Source organism: Emydura macquarii, unplaced genomic scaffold (assembly GCF_026122565.2).
Source record: "Emydura macquarii macquarii isolate MOO-44397 ecotype Brisbane River unplaced genomic scaffold, CSIRO-AGI_Emac_v2 contig_2452, whole genome shotgun sequence".
Lineage (NCBI taxonomy): Eukaryota > Metazoa > Chordata > Testudines > Chelidae > Emydura > Emydura macquarii.
This window is the reverse complement of record NW_027132589.1, coordinates 4,270,542-4,287,421: the sequence shown is the minus strand read 5'-3', so window position 1 is coordinate 4,287,421 and position 16,880 is coordinate 4,270,542. Positions and strand designations below refer to the sequence as shown.

The window sequence follows — 16,880 nt, the reverse complement described above, 5'->3', positions numbered from 1 at the left end:
CCATTTTCAAAAGCTGTGACTCACCCCAAACTGGTTAGAATACAGGACAAAATTTTTCAAAATCTTTTGACCATCTCTAGTTCAAACACAGTCCAACAATAAGGGAGAACAGTAAGACTATCTCTACATGTAAACTCAGACACTGGTTTGTGTATATTCCTTCACAGTTAGTCTTAAAAGCAAGTTACAACAAACCCACAAGAAGAGCCATGTCTATTTTGCAACCTATAATTTTTAAATATAACATTTTATTGCTTAGATGGTTTGATACAGAACAGCTTTACTTTCAGTTTGAATTTGGAAGTACTGTACAACTGAATAAAGAGAGGAATAAAAGTACCAAAACAAATGTGTGATTCTCTGTTCATGTGGCATAAACCAGTCTTGTACACAACTTGTAGCAGCAGTTTAAGTTCCCTTTAGAAAAATATGAATTCTACACATTTATTATTGTTTCCTGCATGGCCTGAAATCACTAAGATTAAATTTCCTTCTTGAATAGAGAGAGAGAGAGAGAGAGAGAGAGAAACACACACAGAAGGGGAGAGAAGATTATGAATCATTCTGAAAATGGAATCAGACTGTCACGTAGCTCCGAAAAGCCATTTGAGAATAGCCACATATATAAGTTCTCTTTTTCTTTTTGCGCTTTCACAGTCAAGTGCTTAATGTAGTGATTGAATTATTTCAACGTTAAGTCCATTGCAACTCTGACAAAAGAATTTCAGAAGATCCAATTTTTTTTTGTAAAAGCCCTGAGAAAGGAAAAATAAAAGGATTCAAACAAACAAAAATATATATAGAGACAAATTAGCAGAACATGCAAACTAAGCCTAAGATTCACCCATAGTTTAAACACATTATAAACTTCACAGTTTAATATTGGGGGAAAAAAAACAAAAGTTTTCTCAGTCAAACTCAACTAATAAAAATGTCAATAAAATGTGGCAAGACCTTATAATCTACTAAGATATAGATAAAGGCTAAATAAAGCTTTAAATCAATAGTGATTATTGCTAGCAGATGTCCCGGCAGGCTGCTGGGAATTGATTACTTGCTACATTGTTCTGCAGCATATAGTTTAGTAATGGCTTCTCCCCCACAATATTGCGCAGTTTAGTGTGGAGAGTTGCAAAAAAAAAAAAACCAAAATTAAAAATAAACAAACAAAAAAACCAAAAATACCCCAAATAATAATAATAATAATAATAATAGTAATAAAATTAAGGGATGTGTGAACTGGTTTTAACTAAGCATAACACACCTAGTAAAGTTTTAAAGGAATCATTGGTTCTGATCTTTATTAATTTGGAGCAACTTATTTCAAAACTGGTTCATACATCCCTAATAAAAATCACATATACCTCAACCATTTTCTTATTTTATATGCAAGAATATCACTTGAGAACATTTTTCTTCCTTTGAATTCTGGGGAGTTGGATTTCAGTCTCCAGAAATCTGTTGAAATATATATCTATATATATGGATTTAAGGCCCTCTTCTTCCAAGTCTAATGAAAGTAGGACATGGGAAGGGAAGGGAGGATCACAGTGTGGGTGAGGAGGCTGAAGTGGTGGAACAGCACAGTGAGACTCCGGCAATAGTATGGCTCTGTCTGTCCCAGAGATCATGACTGAAGGACAAGAAGAACAGAATGCTGAGCATACCTAAAAATGCACAGCTACAGTAGGATACATTTTGCTTAACCCAGTGAATGCTGGTGGTTGGACAACACATGTTGTGGGCAACGGGAGGCCTGTGGAGAAATCCAAACTCCCAGCATTAAAACGGTTAAACTATCAATATGAAATTTAGAAACACACACTAGTCTTCAAGCATCAACCCCAAAACCTCAGGAAGAAAGTTTTTTTTTTTTTTTTTTTAAATTTATTTTATTTATTTATTAACATGTTTTTTATTTGTAGTTTTATTACCAGTAGTATTTTCTTGCTTTAGAAAAAGACGGTAGCAAGATCACGGTAAGGCTCGCATTTCTTTCTTTCAACTGGAAGACTGAATAACTTTGCTCATTAGTAACAAATGTCATCACTGTTGTGATTGGAACCAAACTAATAGTATTTGCAGTGCCTTCCTCATGCACTGGGGCGGGGGGTCCTTCCCCTCTCCCCACACACACCCACACACGCATGCAGGCATGTTATCACTTGTGAGATGTTCCCCTGTACATTTGTGATGATTACTTGCTGGCCTCCTTTGATTCTCCAGTCAGAGGAAGGGTTCCCATTTAAGTACAGTAGAAGAGCTGCAACATGAGAGGGGAGTTGGTGAAAGCTTAAACAGAGGATCCAAGCTGCACTGTAGATCTCCGTGGGCAAATATTGCCCATTCGTTTCTGCTGACTGCAGAGACTAGCAACTGATGAATTTATAAAATAATAATAAAATAATAATAATAATATATTGAAGCAAATCAAACATATATAAACAGCGGGTGCATAATTTCCATAGGTTAAGTTGCTATGTAACTCTTCTCTGTGTACTCAGTCCACAACGGCCAGAAAGAATGTCTTAAAATGGTAACTAGAACACCATTTCTAATGCTGAAAAGTGGAAACAAATTAATGAGGTTGAAAACTCTTTTGCTTTCCAGGTTTTGGCTTTAACCAACTTTGAACACCTTCAACCACTGTGTCATTAATACCTGGAACTGGATTAATGCGCCAATGTAGGACAAATGCAAGAATGTCTATACTGAGAAAAATCAGCATCTCATCCATATTTCCTCTGGCTATCTCATCTGAAATTCATGTAATTTTCTTCCAGTTATTGGCTGTGGTATCCAAGGGCTTCCTCACCCCACTGCCCCCATTTCCAGCTCAGAGAACAAACACAGCGACTATCACAGATATACAAGAACAAGCTCACACACACCAATACAAAAGGTAACATTAATGCTTAAATGAAAAAGGTCCTCTCCAAATAATTCATTAAAATATTACAAAAAAAATCAATTTTTTGAAAAAAATCTATGATACCAAAAGATCTAATAAAGTAGTAAGGCACTCAAATCAGTATATATTGTAGTCTCTTGCATTATTATACTGAAAGGCATATGGCACTGAATCCAGTCTGCCATACTATCCCACAGCTGAAGGTCTCTCTTACAAAATATACTCCAAAAACCTTGCTCTGCTGGTTTTAGTTTGTGTGCTGGGATGGGTCCAATTTCAAAGCAAGAAATTCACTCAACTCCCAAAAGCTGAGGTGCACTATCTGCAGAGGCAAGAATGTGATTCATGGGAGATTTTTTGTTGTGCATCTCCAGCAAGTCCTGAATGAAACCTGATGGACTCTCGTGATCACAGTTACCCCGAGATTCCTGATCTTTTGTGATCTGTTTCTGTGCATTCTTGCTGGACTCTGCAAGGCAAGTACTGGCTATCTGTCCGGTGGTTTTCTCCTCTCTGCAAAGAGAATCCTTCCCTGCATTGGCCAGACTTTCTTTTCGGTTTCTAGAGACAGATGAACGATTACCAAGGCCTGTAACTGAGTCACACTCGTTTTCTGAGGTGGGGTTAGTGCCACTGTGGATAGACTCATTTTCACTGTCTTCTTCACACCTAGACTGGGTCTCCTCTTTGTCACTCTCCTTCTCATGGTTCCTACCATTCTTGACCTTCTGATGTATGCGCTGATGACGAACCAGGCTGTGTTTCAGAGTGAAGGTCCGTTCGCAGGTCTGACATTTGTATGGTCTCTCTCCTAGGACAGAATTAAGACCAACATGTAACTTTAATATTATAAATACATTTCCCTCTCTCTTTTCAGGACAGTACAACATATGTGCAGAGCAGTGTTATGAGACATTCAGCAGCCACAGCAGAGTTAGTCATCTTATTTACAGGGGATTTGATTTCAGTTATACTTTAAAATAGTTAATTACATATCAGTAGGTATACAGATATTGCTGGAACATAGATGGGGAGGCATATAAATGAGTGGCTTAGAGTTTGTAGATGTCTGGTGTAGTCTTGTATTAAAAGAAATGTTTGCATCAGAGAGGCATGTAATATAAAGTGCATATAATAATTAACTGAGGTATAGTGCATAAATACAATTGCAATTTCTATTTTCAGAGAAGACTCCAGGAGGCTAGATCAGTTTTCTGTGGGTACTGTCGTTCAAGGTCTAAGTTACAAGTCCTTTTTTGTGTGCTGGAAGGAGTGGGGCTGCTAAAGCCCATCTGTCCTCAAACTGGCCCAGAGATTGACAGATTTCTCCTCATCTTGCATGTAGCTTAGTCCCAATGTTTGCTGTAGGATTCCCTTTCACGTAACGTGGATGACTACCTGCTACTTGAGTTCCAACAGTTAAGTTCCTAAATAAAAGAGACCTGATTCAGAGAGGTACTGAGTTTCCCACAATGGAAGTTTCAAGTGAACAGCACCTATGAAAAGTCAGGCTACATTTCTTTAGGTGTGTAATTTTAGGCACTAATATTTGTAGATGTTGGCTTTATTGAAGTCACGTACCAAATAAATATTTGACTTGCCACTTCTGTAACAACTGATTTTTAACAACTTTATCTAAAACCTCTGTAACTATATGGTTTCAAAAATCTAGTGGTAAAACTACAACTATACTCAACTGTATATCCACCTAATTGCTTATTTACCTGTGAATTCACCTGCAACTACCCTGCTGAAACACAAAACAATGGTGTTAGAGAATTCTTCAGTCTTGCCCAAGGTCAGCAGGATGTGGCAGTGAGAGAGTACATCCAGCTCAGACGGTTATTCATTGTTAAACATTTAGCTACCACATAAACCTCTTGGGACTATAAAGGCATCTGTTGTAAGACGTATTTTTTAAAGGGACTATGCCGTCGTTTGTATAGTTGGGTTAGTAATTTGACATGCTGTATTCAGCATCTATAATCCATCACGTCTGTTAAAATTCTGTACCCTTCAGTGAGCAACTTTTCCTGCAGGAAGTTCAGAAAAGTCTTTTGAAACTAAAAGATGTTTGTGAAACTGAGCCAACGGCATTGAGGCAGAAGTTTCCTTTGCAGCATAAACAGACTGCACAACTTTCTTTCCCTCTGAAAAGGATGGAAATTACTACAAAGCAGTAAAGAATAACCCTGGGCTCACAGGAGATGGGGATCATAGGTGAAATGAGGAAGATGGGCCCAGTTTTTCTGGGCAGCCAGTATTTAAAAAACAAGCCAGGCAATGTGAGAAAACATTTCTTCCTCAGTCACTGGTAGAAGGGTGAACATTTTACACACACAGTGCTGTAAAGGGTTACTGTAACTCTAATTCAGGCCCTGTGTAATGCTGCCTGTGCCCTTCCGTGCACTGAATATCCTGCATCCACGATCAACAGAAAGGAAAACAAACGATGCAAGTTTGGTCTAATTCCACTATAGCTTTTTGATCTTTTAAAAAAGACTGAGCCAGGCTTAGTGCAGGCAGTATAACAATATACTAGAAAATAAACTGTAGGGACCCTCCTGCACTGGAAGAGAAGAGGACTAGGGATGAGCTAATGGCTCTTTCATGTATCTTATTTTTCTTCAGGCAGGCATGGTACAAATTTTCCTCATATAGTCTACCATTGCACCTCAGTCTTTATCCAAAATATTCTTGCTACGTTGACCCTAGTTCTCTTTTTTGTTTGTTTGTACTGACACGGAGGGAAGGAGAAAAAGAAAGACTCCACTGACAAGTCCAGCAAGCCTTCAGGAACAATGAAAATATTAAAAGTATCTGACACAAGCATTGTTGAGGGGTTCCATCCTCAGAAGGCATAATAGGGTCCACCATTTGGCTCATCAGAAAATGCTTTGTTACACTTCAGAATCCTCCCCCAAAGGCTTTCTTGAACATAGCTGTATAACGTTAGTGATTTTGTGACAGACACAAATAAAGACAATGAGACCAAACTAGTTTTTGCTTGTGAAACAACCCACATGTCTAGCAGTGAAAACTAAACAGCACTCTAACACTTTTCCTTCATACTTGTAGCCCCATTTTCAAAGGTGATGATCTTTCATTGACTTCAAGAGGATTTGAGAGTGCTCAGGTCTTTGGAAAAGTCATGCTAACAGAGATTTGGCATTATTTTAAAGACTTTGATCAGAAATCAGTTGCGATTCTGATAAGTTAATATGTTCTTTATTTACTCAGGTCAAAAATTGGATCCACACATTTTTAAAACGTGTGTTAGTATGGTCACTTCAGTGAAGCTTCACCTTTGAGTAAAATTTAAATATGATGTACCCGTAAACTTAATCAGAAAATATATAACAATGAAAACCTATGCCAAAAACAGCCTATGAAAAAAGTGCCTTTTTCTGATGTCACTTCAGCTTACTGCTAAGTGAAATTAAGCACGCCTGAATTCTACACATTTGGAAAGGTATGAATGATTCAGACCTCCTCTTTGGGCACATGATTATTGCTCATCTGTTCTACGTGTGGATGACTCTGATTTTACTAATCAAAATGGAAAAAAGTCATCTAACCCTCCCTCGTAATGCAACCTTGAACAATATCCTATTGAATAAGCAGAACCCCATTTATTCCATGACGACTAACTGCAGAGTGAAATCCTTGGAGGGCGTTGTACTAAATTGATTCCATGTGCTCTGCTCAGGTTCAGTGAAAGAGCGGAAGCCAATCATGGCATGGCGTTGCCTCTCACTTAGATACAACAACGAATGTGAGCAAACAGATCCACCAAGGTATGGAGATGCTGGGTCTGTAGACTCATAAGATAAACCGACTCCCTTCCTCTGCTGAATTCCCTTTATAATGTCATTACACTCCAATGTACTACAATATATAAGAGAAGTACAGAGCCACAGAGGAGTGAGGGAAAAGAGCTGGACATAAAATCTGTACAATAGTCTCCCCGCTCTCTCCTCATCTGCAAATTCTGCAGCACGTAAGTGGAAAAATAATTGTTTAAAAATGTAAGCTAAATACCCCCCCAGATAGATAAATATGTAAGTAACGATGTATTTCACGTTTTCGCTGCTTTTTCTGCAGATATAAATGATTTTGAATGTTTACCCTTCTCTCCCCACTCCTCCCCAATTCATTTTATGTTGCCACAGAAACTAAAACTCGCCTCATAACACACTTTGGTTGTGCAGCAGAAATTAGAAGTCCTTGCTACTGCTGAGGCCCATCAGGGCTGAAGAGCACACAGGATGCGGACCATAAGCAGCAGCCGCCTCACTGCAATACTGCCTCAGGGTCTCCACTTACCTGTATGGGATCTCATGTGTCGGGTCAAGTCTTGGAGAGACCAAAACCGCTTGTTGCACACAGTACAGACTTTCTTCCTCTTGTCTGCCTTTGTGGTACTCTTAGCCCCATTAGTCTTTGGTTTTTTGTCCTCGTCACTCTTCTCACTGGATTTTCTCTCTGTGCTCTCTCCCTCAGAGACGCTTTCGCTCTCTTCATTGTCCTTTCCTGTTGCCCCACAGTCCACAGGAGATTCTACCACCTTTAAGTCCATTGGAGGATCTTCCTGCTCCAGAGTGGAGTCCTGCGCTGGGGGAGCGCCAGCTCCATCCTGAACACTTTTGCTTTCATCCTCACTGCTCTTTTCGTCCTTTCTGTCCTCAAGAGTGTGGGCCTTTTTGTGCCGGCCAAGAGTGCCAGCAAATTTGAAGGTTTTCCCACAAATGTCACAGGAATGTTTCTTTTCAGTGTGAGAGCTGTTACCTGCACTCTGATCACTCTCTGCCAGCTTAAAGTCCATCAGCTTGCTGGCAAAATTGAGGTCAAGGCTTTTGTTACTTACAGAGTCTTCCTCCATTCCCTCTTCATACTCATCTGCTTTTTCTTGTGCATCCTCTTCTCCTTGGGGTGAGTCAGCCTTTTGCTCCTGTTTGGGACTGCACTTGTTTTCTGGTAGCTCCGTTTCTTCCTTTGGCTGCTCTCTCTCACAGGAGGTCAGATCCAGCACCGCACCGAGAGTCTCCAGATCTGACTGGCTGTCTGTAGGAAAAGAGAGGGAAATTTTCATCAGTCAGATATCCTCCACCAATGCAGAATTAATTACGTGTCCTATCAAGGCATCGCAGACTCACTAGCATCACTTCCAATGCATTCAATTTATCTACCACCAAGGTCACTAAATGTATAGCTGAGAAGAGAACATAACAGAGACATGAAAAATAAGGCCATTAGGAGTCTATAACAACATACTTTCTTCTGCAACATACAGTTATTGGGTTTTTGGGTCTCCGTTTCACTGAGCCACAGTATAATCACCCTCACTACAGAGAACAGATGGTAATACTCAGATACCAAAGAAGGGGAGGTGAGTGCAGTACTATTATAAATGCATACCAGAGATCTGCAACTATTTTTTTAAAAATAAAACAGGAGAGCTTTATGCATTTGAAGAGACTACTTAGTTAATCTGCTTAAGATGTGGTTTCTAAATAATGGACCCTGTGCAAAATAATTTAAAAAAAATTAATTAATTAATTAATTAGTATAATTGTTAAAGATTGTCACATTCAAAATTTGAATAGACACAGATATAGGTCATATTGACATACATCTGACATTCAGAAATTACAGAAGTTTGTGCCAATGCAGGATTTGGTTCTCTACAGTGAATATTTTATTAAAATGATATTACACTGAACTAAGGCAAAAATGCAAAAATAGATGACATCACCCACTGTTCTGTGACCTCTGCACAACTAGACATAGGGTGAGTTGTCAGCCTTACTACTGTAAGGTTCCCTGCTTTTATCAAAGTGTGTCACATTCTGAATGTTGCTTAAAACACAGCTGGAGTTAAGTTCCTTCATTTCTTTAAAGAAAAACAGAGGTAGAGACAGAGAACTTCTGAATTCTGTATCAATGGTGTATATGTAAATAGAAAATAAACCAGACCGGATTTGGATGCTAAAGTTGAGACTGATATATGGCATATAATCACAACTATTGTGCCTCTTTTTAGTTAAGATTTCAAGATACAAGTTAGGCAAATCATTTTACCAAAAGCTGTGACTCCCCTTGCTTTAGTGCAATATTAATGTAGACCTAGATGTTAATATTCATCATGTGAACAATATCACTTTTTATGTTTATTATGGATCTAATACCTTTAACATACTACATGTACTAGCAGCCAAAACCCTGTGTAACTAACAGTGGATTTAGCATTTATCTGCAAATCTTAACAGCTGCTTAGTAAATAAAGAAATTTAGAAACTGATAAAACTTGACATTCTTTTTGGCTGACATAGAGCATGTGGTGTTTGTCTCAGAATTCTTAGATTTCTTATTATAAGCTTCTCTGTTATAAAGAGAGTAACTAGAGATGACAATAAGATAGTTACAACGCTTTTGATAGTTTAGAATGGGTTTTTGTAATACAACACCGTCACAGTGATAAGAAACAGCAATTAAAAAAAATATCAAGGCTAAGTGGAACATCCAGTAACTGTGCATACCCACCTAATACAGCTGTAATCCTGACAAATTTTTTTGGAGGGCGGGAAGGACCACCGAATCACAGAATCATAGAAATGAAGGACTGGAAGGGACCTCAGTAGGTCATTTAGTCCAGTCCCCTGCTCTGAGACAGGATTAAGCATTATCTACACCATCCCTGATCTGTCAACAAGATGCATTCTCACTTGTGAAATCAGAATAGATTGGTTTACAAAAGTAGTTAAATATACAAAGGGCCATTAAAGTTGTTAGTAGAATTCCTATCCCGACCTGTGAAAATGTACCCGACCTGTGAAAATGTAGGACTAAACCATTAATTGGCACATAAGAGATTTTGAGGAGGGAGATCGCTCTTGAAAACAAAGATCACCTGGAAATTCCTTAAAATGTGTTCACATTTTGCCTTTTTTTGGGTAATCTTAGCACACAGTTTATATATAGTGGATTTTTAAAGGGGAAATTACAAGATTTATGAACAAAAGAGTGGGAGCATCTATTGCCATTTAAGAAATCAAACTAAAATGCTCTGGCATCGCAACTCTAAAATTAGCACTGCTCTCCTAACAAAATATCTGTCACATATCAAAAGTGGTGCTCACAGAAAATGCTTCTGGATATTGTGAAATTTAAAGCTAGCTGCTGACTGGTTTTGTGACAGAGCTTTTGGCAAGGGAGAAAAACTGGAATCTCATTGTCAGGCCGTACTCACACTGGGAAAGTTTACAAAAAAAGAGAAAAAAAAAGTTTCCTGTTGGGTTCTCACAGCTGTTCATTTGAACTGGGGTTAGGTTTAGTGGAAGTCATAATGTTGACATGGCTGCATCCATTGTTAGCTGCACATTTTGTGAAACCTGTTGAAAGCAGGTCTAACTGAAATGCCTAGGCTTTGAAAATATGGTACTTAAAGGGCAATTGGATTCAATTTCCATAGTAGAAAGGGTCATGGCACATAACACAAATCTTTGGCCTTTTTCTTCTTCTTTCTCCCCCCACTCCCTTCTGTAACACAGCCTTTTTTGCAGTGCTGGGAGGGCCTATGTTGCTTTCTCAAGAGAAAAGCCCCAACTATAGTAATTTACTCTGTGAGAGGCAAAGGTCCAGGCAAAAGGGAGGAGGAGGACGGGCTCTTGACTACTCTTTCCAGTTAATCACTAAGCAAATCTATATATGGAATGAGGGGCCGGGTTGAGGAAAAGCTGTACCCACCCCAAAGACCTATACTAGCCCTGGGAGGTAAGGGCAAGTCACAATGAGCTTGAAATATCATGAACCATCCTAAAATGGCTGCCGTATTCTATTACTGTCAATGGGACTGAAGCCTAGGGTTGACCCTCAGCAAGACGGGTGCCATCTCCACTGTTTCCAATGGGCTGGAACCCAGCTGCTCTCAGTGAAGACGGGAACCCTTTAGTCACTAAGTGAGGGTCTGGCAGGGAACAGAAGGATGTGGGAGTGCCAAGAATGGGGCAGTGAGGGCAGCAGGGAGGAGGAAAAAGTTAGCTTTAACAAATCAGGAATGGCATTTTATGAACCCTTTGCAGCCCTTGCAGTAAGACAGCAGATATGTGCTACATGGTTCTAACTTCACAAACAGAAAATAGTTCAGGCAAAGTAAGTGAAAGGAATATGGGTCTATAACACCCAAAAGGGGCAGTACAAAAGTAGGAAACTATTTTGTTTTAAAAAACCCAACCGAACCATATTCAATTATAACTCCAAAATTTGTACATAACTTGCTATGTCTCCCTTGATTTCCCCCCCCCTATTTCTCCTAGGCCTTGTCTATACTTACGGGGAAATTCGGTGGCAGTCAACGGGAGTTACACAAGCTATGCAGAGTAGCTTGCGTAACTTATGTCGACTTCCTAAATCCTCTTCTGCGCGCTGTCTCCACTATGCTGTGCCGACAGGAACTGTGTACCCGTCGATGCAGCGCTATGCTTTTTGGGAAGGTGGTTTTATTGAATCAACTTCTGGATCAATTGATTGATTGGAAGTGAAGACCCGCTCAATCCGGATAAATTGATCTGACGGCAGCGAATTTGCTGCCGTCAGTGAAGACATACCCCTAGTCTCTACTTTTCTTTCTTTCGGTCTCTTTCTGTCTTTTCTTGTCCTCAAACTGTTTTTGCTGTACCTTTTCTGTGCTTCAGTTATCACCACCACCCAAAACTCTATTCCCTTTTTATCTTTTGTGTTTTCTCTCCTCCATAATGTGTTCCTCCCCCTTAACCTATTTATCTTGGGACAAGGGGGGTGCATGGTTGACAGACACTCTCTTCAATGCAAGAAATCTATTCCAAAGGGTGGGTGGATTACAGATTAAATTTGAGAGAGTCACTCTACAAGTGTGGATGAACTGATGGCTCTGACATCAGGAAATGGTGTGCAAAGGGGCTTAGAACCAATCAGGAGTTGTGAGGGGCAGGGAAGACCTTGTGAGCTGGAAAGAATAGCTAGTCTAGATATGAAAACCTTCCGTTCTAAAACCTAAACACCATATTAAGGCATCCTCTCTCAGATACAAACTAAGCTAGGATCAGGGCTGCCAAACGATTACAAAAATTAATCGCAGGATTAAAACAATAACTGCGATTAATCAAAGTTTTAAATCACACTGTTAAACAACAATAGAATACCATTTATTTATATATATTTTGGATGCTTTTTATTGATTTCAATTACAACACAGAATACAAAGTGTACAGTCTTCACTTTATATTATTTTTATTACCATAAAAAGAAACAAAAGATATAGTATTTTTCAATTCACCTCATACAAGTACTGTTGCAATCTCTTTATTGTGAAAGTGAAACTTACAAATGTAGAATTATAATTTTTTTTTTTTTTTTTTTAAACATAACAGCACTCAAAAAAAATGTAAAACTTAAGAGCCTACAGGTTCACTCAGTCCTACTTCTTGTTCACCCAATTGCTCAGACAAACAAGTTTTTTTACATTGGTGGGAGATAATGCTACATGCTTGTTTACAATGTCAACTGAAAGTGAGAACAGGCATTCATCTGGCACTGTTGTAGGCAGCATTGCAAGGTATTTACGTGCCAGATATGCTAAACATGCGTATGCCCCTTCATGCTTTGAATACCATTCCAGAGGACATGTTTCCATGCTGATAATGGGTTCTGCTCGATAACAATTCAAAGCAATGCAGACTGATGCATATTCATTTTCATCATCATCATCAACAGAAGGTTGATTTTCTTGTTTGGTGGTTCAGGTTCTGTAGTTTCTGCATCAGAGTGTTGCTCTTCTAAGACTTCTGATAGCATGTTCCACATCTCATCCCGCTCTGATTTTGGAAGACACTTGAGATTCTTAAACCTTGGGTTGAGTGCTGTAGCTATCTTTAGATATCTCACACCGGTACCTTCTTTGCGTTTTGTCAATTCTGCAGTGAAGGTTTTCTTAAATCGAACAACATACGCTGGGTTGTCATCAGAGACTGCCATAAGATGATATACATAGTAGAATGTGGGTGAAACCAAAGTAGGAGACATGCAATTCTCCTCCAAGGAGTTCTGTTCCAAATTTAATTAACGTATTATTTCTTTAACAAGCATCATCAGCATGGAAGTATGACCTCTAGAATGGTGTCCGAAGCATAAAAGGGCATATGAATGTTTAGCATTCATGTTTAGCAAAAATATCATGCAATGCCAGCTACAAAAGTGCCACTCGAACATCTGTTCTCCTGTTTAGGTGATATTGTAAGTAAGAAGCAGGCAGCATTATCTCCCATAAAAGTAAACAAACTTGTTTGTCTTAGCGATTGGCTGAACAAGAAGTAGGACTGAGTGGACTTGTAGGCTCTAAAGTTTTACACTCTTGTTTTTGAGTAGTTATGTAACAAAAAAAAATCTACCTTTGTAAATTGAACTTTCACGATAAAGAGAGTGCACTAAAAATAATAATATAAAGTGAGCACTGCACACTTTGTACCCTGTGTTGTAATTGAAACCAATATATTTTATAATGTAGAAAAATATCCAAAAATATTTTAATACCTTTAAATTGGCATTTTATTATTGTTTAACAGTGAGATTAAAACTGTGATTAATCATGATTAATTTTTTAAATCGAGTTAATTTATTTTGAGTTAATTGCTTGAGTTAGCTGTGATTGACTGACAAACCCTATTAGGAATACATGAAAATTTGTGCATGTGTGTATGCTCTTGCACACATGTGTCTGTATAGGAAGTGATACTTTTTGCTGCATCTCGATCAGCACAAATTTTTAGGAACAATTTCACAGGTTTGTTGTGAAACTCCAGATGGTGTAAGTCACATGATCACTCTTCCGTGTCTCTGAATGTCTGAGATACCCAGTTGATTGAGCAGGTTAGCCATGCCACTTGTAGTTGGTTTCTCTGATGGTGAAATTCAACCTTCTCTCTGCACAAAGCCCAGTTAATCGGGGATGAGTGAGAATCAAACACTGCTCAGCTGCAGACAAGCTGCAACACCAGCCCTTGCCCCTGCACTACTGAGGATTTAGGGCCTATGAGGAAGCTTGGGTGGCCTTCACCTCACGGCACAGAGGCCCTTTCTACAGAGCACAAGGACTGGAGACATCTCCCTTGCGTCAGCAGCTCCACTCCTTTCCGACAGATCTTAAACAATGCCAAGGGTCTTGGCTGAACCTTCTACACCTGGGTGAAATACACCCAAGAGAAATTAAATTCAGTAGAGATCTGTAACTCTCATGTCCAAAATACACATCAGTAATTAGTAAAGTTCTGTAAATATTCCTGTGCAGAACAGCCACCATTGTGTAGGTGAGTAGGAAGGCAGGGAGTGCATGGGAGGTTTTATATTTCTTTTTTTTTATCTCTTTGCAAGAATTAATTCATTAATTCAATGCTTGTATAGCACTTTCCGACCCTTAGATGAAAATATTACCCCGATATCCCTTATTTTTTGGCGGCAGAGGTCTATCCACAATGCACAAACTTACTAAAGGTTAGTACTTGAGCACAGGTACTATTTCCAATCTAATGTCAGTTTAACAGAGGCTAACGAAAATACATTCTATATTAAAATCGAAAGTAAGGAGGTCAGTTGTCAAAACAGCCCCTCCCAAATGCTCTCATACACTCCTTATGAAGAGGCAACATTTTTTCAAGCAGCCATAGCGAGACTGGGGAGAAGGATAGGGGAAGCATAAATCCCTTTTCATTGTCAACTGTTGAACACGTAGATCTATTTCTGATATTTCTACAAGATGTCAGAGGTTGATGTGTTATTTAATACACATACATTCATTCAGAGAACACTACTGGAGGGAGACTAGAAGGCTGGAGAGTTGAATGGAGGAACCGGAGAGAGGTATATACGGAGCAGCTGAACAAAGCCCAACCACTGCCTCTGCCCTGTTTTGAGAAGTGTGCTCTTCCTATGAGGTACACACATGTGCAATGCATCTCAAGGACTTTTCCTCTTGTACAAGAGAAGTTACTACACAATTCTAAAATGATCATAACTTCATTAAATCAAAACCATTTGTCTGAAACTTCAGAAAGCAAATGCATTTTCCTGAGGTCTATTAAAGTTGTAAAGTTGGGCCATTTTTGCCCAGTCACAGTATTTATTTAGGGCATTAACTACTTTCCCTTAAACATTTCCAAATATGGACTTTTTCGGTACAGATGATGAACATGGAAAATTTCAAGCAAAAGGTTGATAGTTTTGGTTTGTTGTTTTATTTTGGGGGGGGGGGGGGAGGAGAGATGATGGGGGAGGGTCTGGCAAGGGGCGCAGAAAGAGGAGTTATTAGCGTATGAAAACTAGGGTGTTATAATGGAAAAACTGTTTTGTAACCTTAATGTTAGTAGTTACAAACAGAAAATGGTCTAATAGTCTCAAAGGAAGTCGTAGAAACCCCATCACATAGACATTTAAAAACTGGGGTGGACAAAGCACTAGAAATAATGCTGTTAAGAACAACTGGCACTGCCGTAAGGATAAGATAGAATAAAATAGAATATTAGAGCATCTATCTATATTCACAACCATCACAGTGCTTAACTGCTATGATATCCCAACGAACACCACCTTTCACGAGTGTCAGATGGCACATTTTCTGTCACTATCTAAACAGCCTCCACTAGGTGGAACCATTTAGTAAGTTGTTTTGGGGTTTTTTTTAAACATACAAGGTATAGCTTTTTCTGGCTCCACCACCAAAAGTAGTGAACACCTGCTCAATCATAAGAGGTTTATGATATCAAAGCTCTTAAATGATTTTTTCCTTTTTCATATTCACTCAAAATATATATTACTACTACCTCTACTAAATCTAGTCACCTTTAAATGAGAATAACACACATTGAAATCCTCAACTGTAAGCTGGCTGTTTCTAGTCATACTTGTAAAACCCTTCCAACTAAAGAGAAAATTAAAAGCATAAAAGGACAATTTATTTAAAAGAAATAAATCCCATCAACTTGTAAAAAAGGAGGGAAAAATCACCAATTTTCAGCTCTTCCTTTGTCACGAACTATGATCCTAAACTTGCAGCTGCTATGCAAGGGAGTCTTGCTGGCCACAGAGACTGCAATTTCAAGCCCTCTGTTCTGCTAGTCCAAGTAACCATGATCTATTTTACATGTACTGGGGGCTGCAACAGTGGGTGTAACATCAAAATTCTCTAGTGTAGACGGGGCCTGAGTGATGTAAGGATGGATCACAGAGATGGAGATTTCTAAGCAATGATGGATTCTTCTAAATATACTTACTTTATAATTTTTGCCTAGTTACCTATCACAGTAGTTCTCAATGTTCTCATACGGTGGACCACTTCCTGAATATATTTGTCTGTCTTTCTGTAATACAGAATTGAGAGTCCCTTTCTTAACCAACTCCCAGTCCCAATGCCTGCATCAATTAAAGCATAGTGTTTAGTTACAAGAAACAGTACAATTAAGTTGCTTTAATATGTTAGATATGGATCTTTTATTATGTATTCCCTCATTATGTCTCTAGTTATTTCCTCTCCATGGGTCTAGAGCTTCATATTTATTTATACCAAGACTCCCCGCACTGCCTTAAATCTGACTCTCTCTTCTCTTCTATACTGTTGCAATTCTCTTCCTCTATACTCTGTGGTTTCCCTCATTTCAGAATGCTGTGAACAGGCTATTCTCTCACCCAGGAAGTGGGAACATACACATCCTCTCTCACTTTCACAGATTCTCTATCCATCTTTGAATCCTATTCATAAATGCCACCCTGGTTTTGAAAAACTCCTACAGACTTTTTCATAGTACATGACCTCTAAAATTGCATTTATCATCTTTACATCTCACCCTAAAGCTTTCCTCTTTGCTTTAGCTCATGGTTGTGTCTCACCCTCATCCAAGCATCTCCTCCTTCCCCTTTCTAGTGACATTTGTGCTGATACAGTGGC

At 38.9% G+C, this 16,880-nt stretch overlaps 1 protein-coding gene across 8 annotated transcripts in view; it reads right to left on the bottom strand.

The window, feature by feature from the left end:
- Positions 1–228: 228 nt before the first annotated feature.
- RREB1 (ras responsive element binding protein 1) overlaps positions 229–16,880 on the bottom strand; it is a 145,492-nt gene continuing 128,840 nt past the window's right edge. For all 8 annotated transcript variants that reach the window (XM_067562638.1, XM_067562632.1, XM_067562635.1 and 5 more), the window contains 2 exons: positions 7,238–7,975; positions 229–3,722 (listed from right to left, as the gene is read on the bottom strand). In XM_067562638.1, coding sequence (XP_067418739.1) covers positions 3,202–3,722; positions 7,238–7,975 — 1,259 coding nt within the window. In that variant the 3' untranslated portion in view covers positions 229–3,201. The remainder of the gene's footprint in view (positions 3,723–7,237; positions 7,976–16,880) is intronic.